The sequence below is a fragment of the Solenopsis invicta genome, chromosome 4 (assembly GCF_016802725.1).
Source record: "Solenopsis invicta isolate M01_SB chromosome 4, UNIL_Sinv_3.0, whole genome shotgun sequence".
Lineage (NCBI taxonomy): Eukaryota > Metazoa > Arthropoda > Insecta > Hymenoptera > Formicidae > Solenopsis > Solenopsis invicta.
Window position 1 is genome coordinate 27,790,588 of NC_052667.1, and position 19,857 is coordinate 27,810,444.

Genomic DNA, 19,857 nt, shown 5'->3' on the forward strand with positions numbered 1-19,857 from the left:
TAAAATATTGTTACTCGGGACGAAATGATAGCAGGTACGCGACGGTTGTGAATTATAAGCATTACAATGTGTACGTACCGTCGGTACATGCGCACACAAAGGAGAGCTTGATTTTCTGCCCCGACTAAGGAGAAGTCTCATTTCATAATTTTACAGCGCGTACATTTATTGACGCCGCTTTAGTTCGAGATAAACCGTTGGCACGATTGGAAATGCAGAATGAGCCTTCTAAGTCGCACATTATGAATTTTAAATAATTAAAATTATGTTAGTTAATTAATGTAAAAGATGGCATTAGTCTCCATTTGGACTTAGGTGCGCAATGAGTTAACATTGAAAGCACCAAGCGGTCATTACTGACCGTTTCCAATTTCTTTTTAATATTTCTCTCTTCATTATTTTATTTTCATAATATTCAGCCACTTAATTCTTTTCGTGAGTAAAAAATATTGATACTTTTAATGTTAAGAAAAAGGAAAGAAAGAGCTGAAAACATAGTCATACATTAACTCGCGTATTCTGAGGGGAATTTTTTTAATCAATTCTAGTTTCTGACTTAATGAAAAATAAGCAGAGTGAGATAAACAGGAGTCTCATCCAGCCAAAACTTAACTTCTCTTTTGAATAAAACAACAGTTCAATGTCCGCTAAACCCGTTTCAGATCTATAACTCGAGATAGAATTCGAGAATGTATCTATAATCTGATACGTTGAAAGAAATACACGAAAGATTAGTTAGTAAGTAGCAGTATTCTGATTTTTTTCGTCTAATTTTTTATCAAGTATTATTTCGTATTAAAAGCACTGCTTTTTATCGACAATGATTTGGGAATTTTGCGGACCCTCGAGATCGAGCGCAATTTTAAATAAAAGTACCAAACGCGCCCGTCGCTCTCCGCATTCGCTGTGCATATCGATTTAGTGCAGACAAAACGGAAACTACGGGAACAGCCAGATGTTCATTACATCGATGATAAGTCGGTGAACTTTGGTGAATCATTACTATTCGGGTGATGGCTCGCGTACCCCGTTATTGATTAACTGCGAAACTCGGTCCTGTAACAGCTGCACCCGTATGTTCTGTCATGCTAGCGAGCGTCAAAGAATACCTTGGGGCTCTTATACCAAGGGGGAAAAACAAAGTTCATGGGGGCGTACGTGGGTACATGACAGAGTAGAGGGTACCTAAGTACCGCAAGAATGAACGTCCGCCAGCCGATCGATCGAGTACGAATTTACACAATAAATCGACGCGCGATAACGGTAACCGATATTCACGTGTGCATAAAATTCCAAGTTGCGTGCAGCTTGAAACAATATACTTGAGAAATGCTTTATCACGCGATTTTTCATCTACATTTTATTTTATTTTATTTTTTCAGTATCTAAAAACATCATGTATTCCCTTTTAAAAGAAATTTGTGTTAAGGAAGACTTCTGTACTATAAACTTATTCTAAAACTCAATTCTTTAATTACCAATTTAAAAAATTTTATTTAAATTTTTTTATTATGTTGATAAAAAGTTTATGAATAATAAAAAAAAAGAGAATATTGATTAAAATACAAATTTTAGGCTATACTAATTTGAATTATTTAAAAAAAAAATTGTATATTTAATATTAGTTTAATTAAATGCAATTAAAATATTTTTAAATATCAATCTCGATGAAATAATTCTTAGACTGATGAAAAGTCTCTCAGATTATGAATGACGATGTATCAATCAAAAGGGTACAAGACCGGATGTGTGAAGGTGGAACATCACGAAGAACGAGCGGGAAACCCGAGACATGAGAGGGAGTAAGAAAGGAAATCACAGGAGAAAAAGTCGTGTCATAGTTTTCTATTTCACCTTGTACCTGAGACGAAAAAGAAATAGTATTCGCACATCGAAAATCGCTCGATCGCTTTTCATCATTCACTCTAGCGAAACTTCTTCAACTGTCCAAGGGGGACCAACAAAGTTAGCGGCTTTAAAAAAAAAAAGTACATAGAAAGTAATAAATAGTAGTAAATAAAACGGAGATTATCCAAAGTAGACATTAAACTTAAAAAGAAAATCACAAAATTGATTGGCCTTAAAAAAAGGCGAGTGAAAGATGCGGCTGGAGCCTCTTCGGCTGAGGATCTCTCCGAGAGATCTTCGAACGAGTCTCTCGCCGATACGCGAAGCCTCATTTCGCGGTTGAGCATCGCCGTCGCGCTCACTCGCGTTCCCATGCCACGTTTTAAAGTTCACGTCCTCTCTACCACCACCATCGCAGGGGGATTTAAATCTCAACGGTCGCGACGGTAGTGGACGATAGTGGGGAGAAACGACACGGAGAGAGAGAAGGTCGTAGTCTTTTTTTGCTCAACGGGTAGGCGAGGGTGTGTGAAGAGAAACGCGGAGAGAAGTCGGTGGGGAGGCAAGTTCTGTGACGAAGCGGCGAGACGAACGCAGGGAAGGACGAAGGCTGAAGGAGTCAAAAAGGAATGCGAAGGGACGTGGAGGCGAACGGATATGGAAAGAGGGCATAACCGCTTGTTTGTAAACACAGAGGCGCGACGCGAAACGATCCACGCGGAATTCCGCATGTCCTTACGGCGCGGATACGTTTCCGCGACGGATACACCTGCTGATAATCCGATTGTCGCGAATTCGTCAACGACGCGCGAAAAAGCACCTCACAATCGCTTCTAATTGATAAAATCGTCGCGCGGTTTCCGGTCCAGATACGGGAGGCTGAGGCGATCGGGGACCGTAAGATCTGCGAAAAGGACTGAATTTCTCTCTCAGATCTCTCGCGGGAAAGATTCGGAATGCACGGTCGTCGTATAAAATCGAAGGAATCACGAATTCTCGTCGGTCCGTTTCCGGCTCTGTCTACAGCGTCTTCTTTTCCTTTTTATATTGTCCTCTTCGCGTCGTTAGGATGCGGTACCACGCCTTTTATCTTCGTTCTTTCAGGGCTTTCTTTCTTCGTGGCTGACATTTAAAACGTTTGCGTTTACACACTTTTTGAATGTCCATTTATTCAATATAATTAATATGATGTACGCAATCAGAAAGAAAATGAAATATATATATATATATATAATCCAAATTTTACGTTTACGCTCTGATTCTGATCATCATTCGAGTGATACAAGCTTAAAAATTAGAGCACTGCATTGTTTTTAAAAAAGGATTCAAACAACATTTAAAAAAGGCTAATGGGAGTCAAGTGTGGTTAATGAACTGAATTGACTCTCATTAGCCTCTTTTTGAATATTGTCCTTTTAATCTCGAGAGTCCGTTTAATTTATATAGTAGAATTCAAATAATACGAAATTTTTCCCGCGCTTCGGCTTGAATGTTTCTTGGCAGATACTATAAAAATGATTTTGTTTTTCGTTTGTGACTTGATACACTTCTCTTCGTCTCTTTCGACTCCCCCGCTGTGCTTTCTAATCAGCCTCTCTTTGTTTTGTCTCTCTCTTTCTCTGCCCCCCTATCCTTTCGTTTTCTCTCAAGTCCGTTCTCTTCGCCTCCTCTTCCTCTTCTATCCTCTACCAATGCTCCAACCGTCATCGACGCCGATGACGACGTTTCTACGGCGAGCTCTCTCGTCCTCCGTTCTTTACCCCCTGCATAATCCTACAACGGCATCTCTACCTCCTTCGCCTTCGCCTTCGCCTTGCCCTTGGACCAACGTCGGCATTTCAACCGGCATAGCAACCGGATCGTCTGTAAACCGCGAGGAAAATGCTCGAGCAAGCACGTTCTTCCTCAGCTCTTGTTTCTCGCCTTTTCACCTTTCTCGACTACACAGTGGTCGGAATTTAACGGTGTTGCTTTGTGAATTCCCTTTTTTTTTTGTGAGAAACACATGCAGAATTGTAAAAAAATTGATTAGGTAATTTACCGATTTTTGTCCAGCCATGGTTACCTGTAATTTATGTTAGGTCCGAATTCATAGACGTTTCTCAGCTCTCACATCTCAAATCTGTCTTGTCTCTAACGTAATAAGCAAGACAAAGACAGATGTGAGATCTGAGGAACGTTTATGAATTCTAACCCAAGTTCCTTCGAAAATTACCTAATCATATACAATAAAAGGAATGAAGAGTGTTGTGTAGAACAGTATAAATCATCATTGAACAATAGCTATTGTACCTCGAGCTGTTTACCTATGGCTTACGTGAACTTATCAGATGTTTTTAGCAACCCACACTGCTACTTTGCAATCATTGTTGTAATAAACGCATCTCTTAATCCTTTCGCACCCTTCGTTGCCTGAGGCAACAATCTTCACTCTTCAGATCCATCCAGAAGCCAAACTAATCGATACTTGAACAACAAATTATGAAAAAAACCAGGTACCACCTGTACACTATTAGAAACAATAATAGAAAAATTTTTCGCGCGCCGATAGATCGCAATGCTTCATCGCTTCAATTTTTGATTCGCTTTCATCGAGACTAACTTCCAGAATACAGTGTCGATCAAAAGCTCAAAGTCACACGCTAGGAAACATAGAAAATTAAATTTAATAAAGTTGAAAATGTTGCAAATAAACGTTTCGATAAAAATCTTATCGCAAACAATTTTGAGTTTTATAACGTAACTTCCTGAGTACCGTTGCTTTATCTGAGCACACAACGGATACGTACTGTAACTCCAGGGTCACGTCAATCAATACGTAGAAATCGAACGAAGGTACATCTGGAATGTTTGAGTTAACTCTTTGCGGAAGATATTAACTGTCAACCAAATCATTTAATAAACATTTTTGTAATAATAGACTATTTAAATTCAATGTTGCGAACATAATTAAATTATGAAATATATTAGAATTAATTAAAAATTAATATAAAAATACATAAAATAAAAATTAAACATTCTTAATAAGAAAAAATTCGCGTAAGATTATAAAATATCCTTCTATAATATCTGGCAATTATTATGACCAACCTTTAAAATTTTTCTATTTTAATTTGTCGATTACATTCTACAAGATCGCGAAAGCCTCATTTGTATGTTATGCAAATTTTGATACATTCTGTTTTTAGATATCGCATCATTCGGATGCGATATCAGCTCGAAACCACCAAGTTGCAATTATACACAGACTTATCTCTGACTTATCATAGAGTTTGTTCGCAGATCCGGTTTACAATTGTTACACGTGTCTGAATATGATGCTTTTGTGTATGTGTTTGGAGAAACGTTAACCCACAGGATTTCCCTTTCGCGCTTCCTTTTCTTTCAAAATTATCACTCCTTTTGCTAACAAAGTGGTCCAGAGAGAGAGAGAGAGGGGGAGAGAGAGAGGTGCGAACCGGATGGTCGGTCGTTCGGTTACACGCACTTCAAAAAGAGTCGCTCAGTCGAAGCCGCTTTGGATATAAGAAATCCAAAAGTTCTGCTAGGGTTCCACCCACGGCGCCATTGAAATGAAACGAAGCCGAAAAAACCGTTGCCAACGTCGCTCCTGCTCTCTTCGCCCGATAATTCGACTCTACTTTCAAAACTGATATGTTTCTGCCGTTGACACTGTTGTTATCTGCATTATCGCACACATACGTAAATACGATCGGCGATAATAATATTAAACTCCATTTTGGAGACTTCAACGTCATTAGGTTCAAGATTATTAAAATGAAGAAATATGGTTATTGAGAGCAGTGAAAATGATAAAGGCATCATAAAAGATATTATTATATACACGTATATAACTAAAGTCATTTCAAGATGAAAGAATACGAACTCAGCGCTGGAATTTAATAAAGACTTTCAAGATATAGAGCGAAGTAAAAAAAAGAAGAAGAAACGCGGAACGTACGAATTAGACAAGCGCGATCCCAGACTATTTTTCTTGTACCGCCTAAGGGAAGATCGAAAAACACAAACGTATACGTATCGCCAAGTTCGATACCACACACGGTAAAGCGACAACCGAAAGGGCCGTTGCTCCATCATCAACGGAATGGCGGTGTTGCGCCTCTCCGGAATTGCATTCCTCTCCCCTACGTGTCTGGTGGTTCGAGGAGGAGTAGTAGGAGGGTCAAGAGGCTTGATATGAAGAAGGAAGAGGAAGAAGAAGAAGAAGAAGAAGAAAGAAAAGAAGCATGCGAAGAAGATGAAGAGGAAGGAGAACGCGCGGCAAAAACAAGAAAGGTACAAAAAGACTCGAGGGACAGCGAAGGCGAACGGTTGCTAGGTAAGGTTGAAAAGCGAAGACGGTTAATTTACCGCTACTGCTGGCCATTTTGCGAATGGACGATGGAATGAACAATGATGCTTTTGTAGACCGTAAACAGATTTTGAAGGCTCTGTACTCTAGAGCCTTTAACGTTTCCAGAAGATGTCTCCTCTTTAAAAGCCGGTAGAGATAGGAAAACTTTTATAGCTCTGTACTGAGAAAAAAAAAGTCGTTAACTCGACTAAATTTTTCGACTCGATTAAATTTTTTTCAGTTCTAGTATTTACGTATTTGACTTGAATACATAAAATACTTGAACTTCAATTTAAGCAATTGTATATTTAACTTATACTTAACTACATATATGTTTAACTACATAAATACTTGAATTGAAGAAATTCATTCAAATTGAAAAATTTAGTCAAGATAAGAAACAAAAGCTGGACACGAGAAATCAATAATTTCGGATCTTGTCGCGGTCGTACTCTTCCGATTTACCAAAAATAAGATTGATGATCGAAGAACGCTTGTAAATCGATGCCCAAGCATAGCAGTGTTAAAGTGACTTGTCTATTACTTTGGTCTGCTAAAAGTCACTCTGCCAGCTTAGGTGGAAACGTTGTCGGAACAGACTGATCGCGTACGTGGCAGTAGTAGAAAACACAGAGGAAACACAAAAGGCATGGAAGGTGCGCGCGTGCACGGAAGAAGGAATCGCGGTTGAAGTAGCAAGTGGAGGAAGTGGAGGAGACTCGGTACGCGCCAGCATGTGCGTGGAACGAGTGATAGGGGTGTGTGCTTTGCGTCGGGCTTTCTCGCAGCTACAGGTGTAATCGTTTGGAAAACCTGCGGAAGTTCACGCTCCGATAGCCGCCCATGGAAGATCGAGTCGCCCCCGATTACTGTATGGCTGTCGACTATCGAATATCTCTCTCGACGAATATCGAGACGCCTTCCAAGGATTACAACGGCGTGGAAGGATAAAAAAAATGCTCGGACGCGGCAAGTGGGGTGTCAAAATATTTTCATGTCAAGCTTATATCCGACAATCTAGCGTTCGGTATTCCATCCACCGGAGAATTATGCAATTTTTTGGGGGAATGGATTCCAATCGGAATTTCTTCAATTATTTTCTAGATTTCTATTGTGTGAAATGGAATAATTCCGATCGGGATCTCCATTTTAAACAGTTTTACATCACGTGTCCCGAAGTCCGTGCTTGAACAAAGCTTCCTAAAGGCGTATTATAAATTACAGAAAAGCGTCACCGAGTGATGAACTGCAATTGTGTCGATTGTCGTAGAAAAATGAGTGAGTACAAAAGAAAATAAGCATAACAATTCAACTGATAATAGGAAAAGATTTGTATACGAATTTTACATTTTATTTCCAATCAATCAACGTCAGCATTTTCTTCTCGTATCCATCGACAGGCATACTTAGCATTTTATCCTTTGGTCCCATCTTCCTTCTGATCGTTTCTCGGAATTCTCTCATACTGTCCGCGAGTGATATCCTACTTTGCTCCTTATCTTCGACCATTTTCATACATCATAGCACGTCTTACGACGAAGAAATTTTCGGAGCGACACTCTAATGCGTAGCTTATAGATCGTGCGGGCGGATACGCAGGCCGGGCGTGGCGGTGGCGCGGACAGGTAATCCGAGCTGTAACGTACGTCTCGTAAGGTGATCGGATAACGGAGGCTCGATATCGCGAGCCGGCGCGAGGGAGAAGAGAAACCCGCTAGACGAGATAGAATTTAATGTTTAGCGATTATTTAACGACCACTTCCACATGCGGGCGGCGCCCAAAGCGAGCGAGGTGAGCCGGCGAGGCGCGACGGCGCCGCGTGGAGATGGACCGCTTCGTCTTGGCGCGTTTCCCGCGCAGCACGGAACGATCTGTGCGGGATTCGTCCCGAGAACTTGCCGCTGTTGCCGGGCAACCGAAAGCCCGCCACGTCGCCGGTCGAGTCGAGAGAGAGAGAGAGAAAGAGAAGAGGGAAGAGAAAAAGAGACGCTCTCTCTCTCTCTCTCTCTATCGGCATACCGGGACGAAAGAAAAGAGAATGAAGAAACGTGGGATAAAGCGAGAGCACTGTTATGTAATTTTTAACCGTCTTCGATGCGGCGGACCAGCGAGAAACGTCAGGCGAGAAATGCCGGCGTGCATTGTAATTTTCTGGAAAGCGTACTGATTTACTCGGTTTGACTTGCCCATTGCGGTTTTAACTTGTCCATTCGTGAAGCGATGAATGCAACTAATACATACATCCAAAGACCAATATCGATAAACAGTTTGCGCGGATAAATAGTATCCGTAATTTTGAGCTACTTGAGATATAAATTTTTATATTAATTTTGCGACATAATAATTTATGATTGAGTTTAGTAACGAGTATTCCTGGTAATTTGTGAAAGATATTTTGCGTAAAATATTGTCAATTCTTGGATTATAGTCATAAAAAATGGAGTGGTACGGGCTCAATATCTAACTAGAGTCATTTTTGAGGTTCTTGATAGTAAAAATTTTTCGTAGACAAAGAACGAGAGCAGTTTTTAATTCTCTTTTCGCTGAAGAGGTTGGAGGACTCTCGCTACGGAGAGTCGTTCTCAGAAATAAAAATCTCAAGTGGACGTAAGCAATTTTAGTGATTAATACTGTTGGCATACGGAAGGCATCGGTCATACGGGTTTAACGATGGATTATATCATCACCGGTTTTCTGTCATTAACCTCGGTTTACAAATGTTGCAACGATATTTTGCGTTTTACAGATCAATATCTATGAAAAAAAATTCTGCGTGATATATTTACGTTCCTTCGTTCCTTAATCCAATTAAAATCCTCTATAATTATATATTAATTATGTAAGTATTGTCATTGAATAACAAAAAAAAAATAATCTAATCAATTGAAAATAATTCAATCAAAATACCGAGTTGGCAAAACTTAATATTTTGATTAAATAATTTATAAAATATAAAACGTATAAGGGGATTATTCAAAAATTAATTTGATGTGATCAATCTGGCTGTTTCAATTTATCTTTTTCGCATTTCAATAAAGTAATCTCTCCAAGAGTAATATAAAGGCTTAAGTTCAGAGTCGTTTAATCTTCAACGATTAATTCGGACACAACTCTTTTTTCATATTTACTTATCTGAGAGAACCGGAATCGGCAACTTCAGAGTTCCGTTCTCTTCATTCAACGATTGCGTAAGAATATTCATCGGTCTTATTAAAAGAATGCATACGTGTATGGGCATGTGTGCGGGTTATTTTCTTCAACCTGCCGAACGGAAACCGAGCTGGTCGCAACGCGTATGAACATGAGTACCTGATTCACCGGAAGCGTGCGCAGGGGGTGGTTTTGCTCTCGTGTTCGCATTCTCGATTCACAAAGACGAAAAGACGTCCGACGCCGAAACGCACATGGCAGGTTCCATTATTTTGTGCCGGCGGAATCGGGAACTACGTCTACGATTCGCGCGATTGCGTATTCAATATATTCAGAGCATCCGCTGGCGCGCGAGTCTTTCTCTTTATTCTTTATTTACAAGTGCGGCTTTTTGATGAGACCGCGGGGCCGCACGTTCTCTTCCGCTCGAGTAAATCGGAAACGTTCGTTCGTTCGTTCTATTGATACGACAGAAATGCGCTTTGTTTTTTTTTTGTTCTTTTTTCATAATAATATATTTTTAAATGACTGCGCGTAACACGAAAAATATCATTCATGGAATCTTTAAGACTTAAAATTTAAAAATATAGGAGCCTTGAGACTCAACAGGACCATTCTGTAAAACTTAAAAGAGTCGAATCGTTGATTTCAGTCATCTGGTGTCTGTTTTTCTTTTCTTTTTTGACGGTAACTGTATTCTTTTTCATGATACACATTTTCCCTTTCATCAAGACGGATGTTAAACCTCAGAAACTGAACGTTAATTTCAATGACAAATGTTTTTGATAAATTTAAAAATCTGTCAGCGGGCATTTCTAAATTCAAAGAAATGTATAAATTGATATTTTGTTATTTTTCTATAATGGCGTCTGATACATTCAACTCTTATATTTCAATTTTTTATTTAAGAAAGAGAGAGACAATTAAAAAAAGGATTAACAGACTGTCATTAAAATTAAAAAAGAGCAGAAATTTCAAAATTATTTCTTATATTTGCACAATGTCGAAAGATTAAGCGATCGAGTATTTTGTTGAATACAAGATTATTTAAGTATCCGATAACTTCTATATCTTCGATGCATTCAGAGAGGCTGATCGTTTTGAAGAACTACCTACAGAAGCTGCTGTAATTCTTTCGTTTATGTATTCCCGATACGTTCTCATGCGACCACGGAGGAAATGAACAAGTAAACGACGCAATGTTATCGTGCGTGTGTTGTACACGCGGTTACCAAGAATTGTACGGCATGCAGGAGCGAATGTATCGCGGCCTGCCATCAAAATTGCCTCATCAGTAATGGCGAGAAGAACTCCACCGGACGCACTGACGTCGACACCCTTTTCCCCGACGGGGAGATCCTCCCCGTAGGGTCCCAAGAAACCTCGTGAGGCCATCAGCTGAGAACGCCCGAAGGCCCGTTCTCAATTGGCTCTCACACATCGAAGCAAGCCGGTGGTCTTTTGTAAATCACCCTACACCAAGGCGAAATTTCGGTTACTCTCGATTGGTGCCGTCGTTCCCACTCCAAAATGTTTTCGAAGGTAAAGGATTCGCCGGCGAATTTAAAATATCAGTTACCTGCACTACCATGAAACCGTCGTACCGCTGCCTTACTTTTTTTCGTACAATAAGCATAACTTTATAATGTCTGTAATAACACGCTATGATTCAAGAAAAAAACCAGTCGGATCATCAATTAGAATTTGGAAGTTTCGGAAAAGAGAGATTATGTTGAGTTATTTTTTACCACAAATCGTTCAACGGAAAGAGCATGGGTACATATTTTTTTTCTTTGTAGTAGTTTTGAACAAAAAAACACAACACAGTTATAGTCTCTTAAATCTTCTATTGAGTTATCCTTTCTTTCGAATTGGTCTTTGACAAATTCTAACTTGTGTTTTCATTGAAACCGACTCGAATGAAAACTACTTTAGGGCATTATAGTAATTAAGTTATAAGCACATTTCATTCTACGCATTTATACAATTGTGGAAATCTTTTGAATATGACACATGTTCATACTAATCATTGTTACCAATCATTATATCTAGAATATGGTATCGTTTGGTACCAAAATTTTTACTAATTGTAAGCTTGTAAAAAGTCACAGTCTTAAACCTATAACTTTACACCTATAACTTTATAATTCAAATTTCAAAATAAGATTGTATACATGATTTTACACATCATATGTCTTAATGTGTGTGTTTTGAGTCTTTAAATATTTTTACACCGCAGGTAAATTCTGGTTTAAATTTTAGCATGACTTACGAAAGTTTACAGCAGAAACATTCCTACAGGATGATTCCTACTTTCGTGACAGTATTTCAAGAAATTATTCAATAGGTGCCACACCAGGCATGAGAAACGGTCACTACAATTCTAAAGAAGTATTGACCACTTTAGGAAAAATCCTAATAAGCGTTATATAGCTTCATTTCTGTTGTTAACTATTTACAGATTGGGTGCTATTTTATGAATGAGATGTTATCCTCTATTATGAAAACTTACAATTAGTTATTATATTTCAGTACAATTGAAAAGATTCCACAATTTAACTAGTCCACTTCCACTTCATTAGTTTAAAGTTTTATACTTTTCGTTTCTTTTTTAAAAAGTATATAAGACGTCCCTATACGTCTCGAGATGTATGCCAAAATATTTTTCTTACTATATTCTTTGCATTCATTATTTTGAGTAGCATATCTATAGCTTGCCAGACGTTCTACAAATGCAAACGTGCCGCGTTTCTAAAGAAAATTTTATTAAATGCAATTATTGTATTATTATATTTCTTTATGATAGAGTTCGATAAGAAACGTTCAATAAGCGAATTTTGGCGGGATTTTCTTGGGATCGAAACCATGGGAACTAACCACTAGCCAGACGTGTCGGCATGTGGGCAGTGATCCTTCGTCCGCACTCTCACGACGAGTAAGAGAGAGTACATAGATATATTGTGATGGACGAGGATCCACGAAGGTTCTTTCAGCGAACCGGCTCGAGTTTCAGCATGATACCGAGCGCTACAAATCCCGATAGCCGAGTATATCATTAACTGCATTTAAAAAAATCACCTTAATCTACACCAGTATTTTGAATCAAGTTTTTTTCTCTATTCACATCATCTAAATCAGATTTTTAAAGCGTCCCATTTAAATACACGCTGCAATTAAATTATCACTATATGACGATTAATAAAAAGAAGTTTAAAGTGACTTCGTCCACAATTGAAAATTCCATAAAACCAACTGTTTAGAAGTGCCAACCAATTAAAACTCTTTTGATTTAATTAAGAGTTAAGCGTAAAAATATTTTAGGACTTCAAAGCGGAGCAAAAAGAATGTAAGCACAAATTTGAAGACTTTAATCACATAATTAAAATTCGTAATAAATTAAAGTATTTAGTTAATGTGACTACTGTACGAGTTTATTGTTAGATAATTGACGTATGTAGAAGTGCAAAAATCGCAACAGATGAACTATAAAAGAGTTATGGGACGTAACGACGTCGGACCACGAGAATCTGGCGCTGTAACAACCGGTAATTAACTGGTTGGCTACCGTGAAAGAGAACGCGGCCTTGGAGAACGGTGGGCGTATCCGTGTCTAATCAGACTCAAACCGTCGAGACAATTTTTTTCCAGATAAAAAAACATGGATCGGAACGGTAGATCTGTCATTGCGAAGCTAGCTTCCGCCACGCCGTTTTCCCGCCAAAACATAATCAGCTGACATTCCTAAGCACAGCTGACAGAGACAAGGTGAAGGGATGGCCAAACTCCATTTTTAAAAAACTCCTACGGATTTAAAAAGCCCAGGTAGGCTGGTAACGACGGCGGCAAGTTCCACCCTTGTTCTTCTGTTTCTTTTGCCGGGTTTCTCCCTCAGGGATCTACACATGCACGCCATGCCGTGTATACACACACAGCAAACGGCCGAGGGACCCCCAGAAAGATACAAGTACAAGGACTATAAAGACCCATTTCTACTGGCAAACTCACGAATCGTCTCACGGTTCATCTTCTCTCGAGTACGCCTCCTTGAGTGTGTGCGGCTGGTTTAAGAAGTCCGAAAAAAAGAACAGAAACATTCCTGGGACGACCGAAATTTCGGGAAATCTTTCGGTTAAAACCTCATTTCATTCTACATACAATATAAACGGCGAGACGAAAAGAACGCGCCCGGCTTCGAAGATCAGGGATGTTGAAAATCGGAATACTCAATTCCGGGCTTTTTCAAGTTTCGGATGGGATCCCGCGCTCGGTATTTCCGTATAATAAAAGCCTTCGTCACCATAAGTGTTGATCCCGTTGCGACGCCGGGCGGGGTTTCGGATTCTCCAGGTGACGGAAGTGTCATTTAGCAAATGCGCGGGAACGCGCGAGAACGGGCGAATCTTGGCCGCCTTTCAAGGTGAATCGAGTACGATCCTGGGACATCTCTCGACACATTCGTCGAATTCAAGGGGGACGCTTCAGAAGAAGTCCTTTCTGATTCTAACAACGAAACTATCGCGACCGCACGTGCCGATCGTGATAAGTGTCAAAAGTCTTAAGTCAAAATAGTTGTGAATAAAGGTATACCTGCACATTTTAAATATAACTTTTATATAAGTTCAGTCGTGAACCTTGCGCTATGGCGCTAAGAAAACACATGTACGCAAGAAAAACACACAGACGTATACGTAGAAGAAAGACGGTTATCCGATCCTGGGAGGATCCTCGAACTTCATCACTACATGTTATAGGCGGATGTCAACCTGCTTACTCAAGCGTAACAAGAAGCTTCGGCTAAGAAAGCTTATTTCTGGTAGTGTTTTCCAGAACCGAGAACATATCTTCTCATTTTTCTCTCACGCGAAAAATGTTGGAAATTTCTTTGAAGTTTCACCGCGACGAAATATCTTAACATTTGAAATGATATAATTATTATGTATTGGTTGCGTTGTTACATAACTATATAATTTAGTAGTTACTTAGTTATACAATCGGACTTGTTTTAATGATATAGTCACTTCGAATATTACACGCGAATTAGTCTAAAAAAGACTTCAGTTTCCAAGTAAAAGTGTCAATTAAGAGACAAGTATTTTAAAAAATGATAAAGGAACTGTCATAGTAAGACAAATGTGAGACACTCGTGACACAGAAACGTTCTAGAAAAGTTTTTCTTTACTAGAATGCTTTCAATTGGCTGTAACTCTTTGCCCGTAACCGCGATAGCAAATCAGCTGCTGGAGGCGTATTTTGAGCAAAAATGTAGGACATACAGAACCAATAACCGTGCAAAACCAACAATGACAGGTACCACACAGAGAGCGAGAAAGGACGGATGGTAAAAGGGAACACAGGCAGGTCCCACCCTGCTTCTCTCTCTCTCTTTCTCTCTTTGTAGCTCTCACTCTAAGATCCTTCGGATGGCGGGTCCAGGCAAAGGCTCAATACTCAGACGGGCGGCAGTACGAACGCTATCGACGCACAGGTACCACAGAAAGTAGTCACCTTCTTCCCACACCTACCTGAGAACCAAGACACGATGTTTCAAAACCACCTACGAGATCGGGCTCTAGATCGTGAAAAGGGCGACCTGCGCCGTCGCGAGAGGGAGACGGGTGATTAAAACGAGGCGAGATGGAGGAGGAGGAGGAGGAGGAGTGAGAATGCGATCTGTCGAGAGGGAGGCAGAAAAACGCGCGGCAACTTTTGCGATCCATCGTGTTTGTAATAATGCGCCGACGTACCGCCATTCAGCTTAACGTTCCGCCGGGAACGTGCTGCGAAAAAATGCTTCTTTCACGGATTCCCTTTCGGATATCTTTGGGAGTGCATTGTACTTGTTGTATCGATAAAGGCGCGATGCCAATATAGGTCTCTCGTGTAGAGAGGTACAATAAAATTGGGGTGCTTCGGGAATCCGAGACGCGTTATCGTGCGTTCGTGTGAGTATAAGCCGTCGTAAAAGCGGCGCCTGAATTCTCCCGCTTCTTTCTTGCATGTGAACGCCAAGAAATCAACGATTTCGATAAACTATTTACGAATTAACCAGTTTTCAAATTATGCAACATTTCTATTGCAGAAGTTTGACGATAACAAACAACTCAGGACTCTAAAATTATCATTTTTTTTATGTATAATTTATATAAACAACAAAATGTTACAATTTGAAAAATAAACAATTGAGATCTCTTAAATGTAATAAGATTTATATCTAGTTACTCGCTATTTTTTTTCTAATTTATTTCTCCAGTTTCTGATTACTAAAACCATCTCATTAACTCTTTAAATGCTCTACTCCAAAGAAAAATTAAAAGATATCTGAAAATGGATATTCAATATTTCTATTGCAAAAAACAAAATGTTTATTTGAATAACCTCTCCACTTTGTAGCTGCCACTGATGTCATTCGATGACATTTGAAAATAGCGGAAAGAACAAATCCATAAAACGAGTGAAATTTGACGAGTCTTGTCGAAGAGGGTGGACTCGCCGAGGAGGGCAGAGGAAAAGGAAAGAAGTGGGAAGGACGTATTGGCGATTCGATGGCGATTAACTGAGAAGAGTCGCTTGGCGCGCCGAAACTGGTTCCGTCTTGGCGGGAAACGCCGGCCAATGGTAAGGGCCGACTCTTCGCCGTTTGGAATGCTGTTCGGCAAAGATACCACGACGCGGTCTCTGAAAACCAAGAGACGTGAAAGAGGAGCATTTGCATTTGCCGCGAGATACTCGTCGTAAATTTCTTCCCGCGCCGAGAGAAATCGGGACTCAATTTCCGGAAATACGTCGGCGGGAATCACCGAGTCGCTTCATCGCTTGTCGACTTTTCACCCGCACCTTCCCGATTTATCGACGATATCTCGCCCGCGCAATCTTGACATGAGTAATAGAAAGATAACAAGAACAATGACTAGAACGTAATGAGACAGAGACGTTACATCCAACGGGTTCTCTGGGAGAGTTATAATTAAAGAGTTTGTGCGGGTTCCCGTCGCGGATTAAGTGGGAAAGCAATAAACTTCATCATCCGGTTTTTTTTCTTTTTAATTGATGATTCGTGAAAACGATGGCGATAAAAAAGAAAAAAACGTAAAAATTTTAGTGTTTTTTCGTGAAATGTAACTCTTGATACACTGTGATTTTTTTTAAAATAAATATTTTCATCGCACGTTCGACATCGTTGAAGTTGGTATCCCTGAGCAATACCAGTTTCTTCCCGCGCTTTAAAGAGGATAGTATCACAAAGAAACGGAAGATGTTTTCTGAAAATCTCAAACTCTCCTCCAGATCCTTACGTATAATATATGCAAAGGAAATTCTGACGCAATGTAAACTTCATGTAAGAAGTATCTTCTCGCAGTCAACTATTCAAATGATACAGCAATTGCTGAACAAATCTTTCTAGCAAAGTCGGATCCTACATCTTTTTAATATTCATTTTAAATGATTAAAGAAAAAAAAATAATGCAAAAAGAAATTGTAAACTTTAAAACAAACTTTAAAAAGCAGTCGTGTAAATTCCTTAATTTCATGTTATTTTCTCTCACTCTAAAGTTTTTATACTGTGACGAATAAGTTAACATAAGCCATTTAATTTAAAAAAGGTCGCAAACCGATTTTTCTCGATCTTCTCATGAACTGATTAATCTACCGTTTTATGTTTTTCTGCCTAGTTAACAGACATCTTCAACGCCGGTTGACTTCATCGCCGGCGTCGATCTTCTCCGATTTCTCTGATTAGCTTGCATACGCAAACATTGTTATCGGGCGTGCATCGCGAGTTTTCATGATAGAACTTCCTGGGAAGGGCGCAGTTCAAACATCTCTGTTATCATAATACCAAGATAAAGTTTAAAGTTCGCCTCCTTTTTAATGCGAGCGACACAAATGGCGCTCGTAGGATCAGCTGCTTTCTCGCAGTCCAGTCTGGAGTGAACACAATACATGGTACTGTTCGATAAAAAAGGCGATATCGGACTAAAATTCGCGATATCTAAATAATGAAATCATCCTAAGTATCCGTTAGTAAATATTTACACTCCATATTCGAAGAAAAAAAAAAGTTGATTTTGCTTATAATCTGTTTGTTTGAAAAGAAAAAAAAAACTGTTTTATTCTTAATAATTGTTAATAACTGAAAGTATTATTTAGGAATTAAAAGTTAAGATTATGAAATTCTATATAATATTTTTATGCAAGTACCTACATATTTTACAATTGGCAACCAAGTTCGGACAATAAAAAGATCGAAAGAAATTTTTCTGTACGATAGTTTCATTTACACGGTGTAATACTTAGATTTTAATTCTATGTTAATTAGCGACAATTTACGTTATACAGATATGTATCGTAACGTAATATGAAATTAAGTAGAAGATAAAACGATTCGTCAGATGAAGTTCAGTAGAGGAAAAGACGGACTGAACTTCGAATACTATGACTATTCGGATTCCGGCACCTGACTACTAAGATTTTGACCGTTAGATTATATCCATTCGAATACTGCGTCGTAGAACACGTTCTACGTTCTATTTTGAAGTTGAAGTTCCGTCGGTCGTATACTTCACTTCATACCAAGATAAATAGAGGCGGTAGAATGTAGTAGAGGAGGAACGCGGGACCAGTCGCGGGAGTAGACGAGGGGGGTAGATGGGTAGGGCCATCAAGAAAGGCCCTTAAAGAACCGAGGCACATACCAAGAGAAAATAAATTCTTCGCCTAGCAACAAAGAAAACCGGTGCTTTTCCCGGTTCTTTCTTAATTACGGTATCTCTTCACGTTTCTCACATTAGTATAGTCACGACTGAAGTTCGCAAGTAGAACCCTAACTTCGTTGCGTCTACTTCGTTGCGATACTTTTTTTTTAAATTTATTTGTAAATGAACGACAAATCGTGAAATCTAAATCGTCAAATTTATTTATTTTATCATTTTCGACGATTTACGACATAAAATATAATAATCAATCATACTCTTAAATGCATACTTTCGCGAATGCGCAACATGGGTGATCTTAAGCTACGCATAAGAGACAAAGGACATAGGTGTGGTGGTTTCAAAAAAAAATATCGAGTTTTTTGTATCCATCAGCGTGTCAGATATCTCATGTCATTTTACACCCTTTGTTCTTGTCAAGACTTTAACACGTGTAATTAAATCTGCAAGACCACCCAAAGAACGAAAACTATACTACTTGAAGGCATCGACATCATTAAATTGTTCTAAATTATTTAAAAAAATAATTCAGAAATAATAAGTAGTCGCCTCCCTCTCTTTATATAAAAAAAAAAACTAGTAAAATCTTTTCATCCTGTTTTTTGTAATCAAATTCAAATTCTCGAGAAGAGAATCGTTACTTTGTATTTCGTCTCACGTTTTAAGCGTTACGACTATCAACACGACTACTTTCATCTGCGTGATACGAACGGTTCCCCTTTATTTGGCAGAAAGACACACGAAGAGGATGTGTGCAATAAGCCCTAGATTGAGGGATAAAGCAGAATGTTTCCTCTTTTATAACAGCGTGAAACACCGACAGGAAGCTGACAGAAGCGCGGGAGGTGCGTAAAGGCTTAGCGACAGGGACGCTATCTTTTCCCGCCAGTTTCGGATTTAAAAGTAGACGCTAAGAAAGAAGAGAGAAGAAAGACGAGGGGGAAGAGATGCCGTAGGCGAAGGGCTCTGTGTGTCTGGATGGGTCCAAGCTTGGACTTAGGTCTGGATGGCATGCACCATACGAAAACGACGACGATACCGGCGACGAGACCGCGCGCGCGTCTAAAGAGAGAAAGGCTCTCAGTGAGACGCGATGAATGAACCGCGGAGCATGAATGGAGCCCTCGGTGGCGGTGTAACGAGCGGAAAAGCTATAGGGTCAATTCTCACGCAACTGGCCAACTATACAGAACGCGTTCCTACGAATTAATAAAACGTGCGACTATTCCTAATCGCCGATTCCTAATTCTGAAAAGCCGTTCACTTTGAAGCGCCGGTCAGATACTGCGGCACGTCTCGAAGGCGTCGACGGACGAACGGCGTGTATCGGGTAGAGGGTGAATTCTTAAAAGACAGCGCGGCAGCTGTGATAATAGCTTATGCAGGTTCACGGTAAATACTGTCATCGACGCACACTTGTCTCGAGTATCGATTCTCCTAATTATAATACTTTAGTCTTTCTCCCAACATCTTTATTTTACCGTTCAAGAGATAGCTAAGAGGTATTTCGACTTCACACAAGACAAAAGAGTTGCAATTTAAATTAGGATCATGGACCTTATGTTTAAAACTAATCAGTCTAAATTAAATTGACTTGATGAATAATGCGAATAACATTATACGACGTAGAGAAATTATTATGCGCGAGATATGACATGACGAATATCATATCGCAAATAAATAATGATATGGACTTACCCATCACTTCTCTGATCGTTGACGCAATGAAAGGCGCTGGAGGTACCTGAAACCAAAGACAGAAAGACGTTAGAGCGAGAGATCGTGTTTCGCAG

At 39.5% G+C, this 19,857-nt stretch overlaps 1 protein-coding gene across 3 annotated transcripts in view; it reads right to left on the bottom strand.

The window, feature by feature from the left end:
* LOC105196384 (cdc25-like protein phosphatase twine) overlaps positions 1 to 19,857 on the bottom strand; it is a 46,092-nt gene that overhangs the window by 11,253 nt on the left and 14,982 nt on the right. For all 3 annotated transcript variants that reach the window (XM_026132760.2, XM_011162313.3, XM_011162311.3), the window contains exon 3: positions 19,763 to 19,808. In XM_026132760.2, coding sequence (XP_025988545.1) covers positions 19,763 to 19,808 — 46 coding nt within the window. The remainder of the gene's footprint in view (positions 1 to 19,762; positions 19,809 to 19,857) is intronic.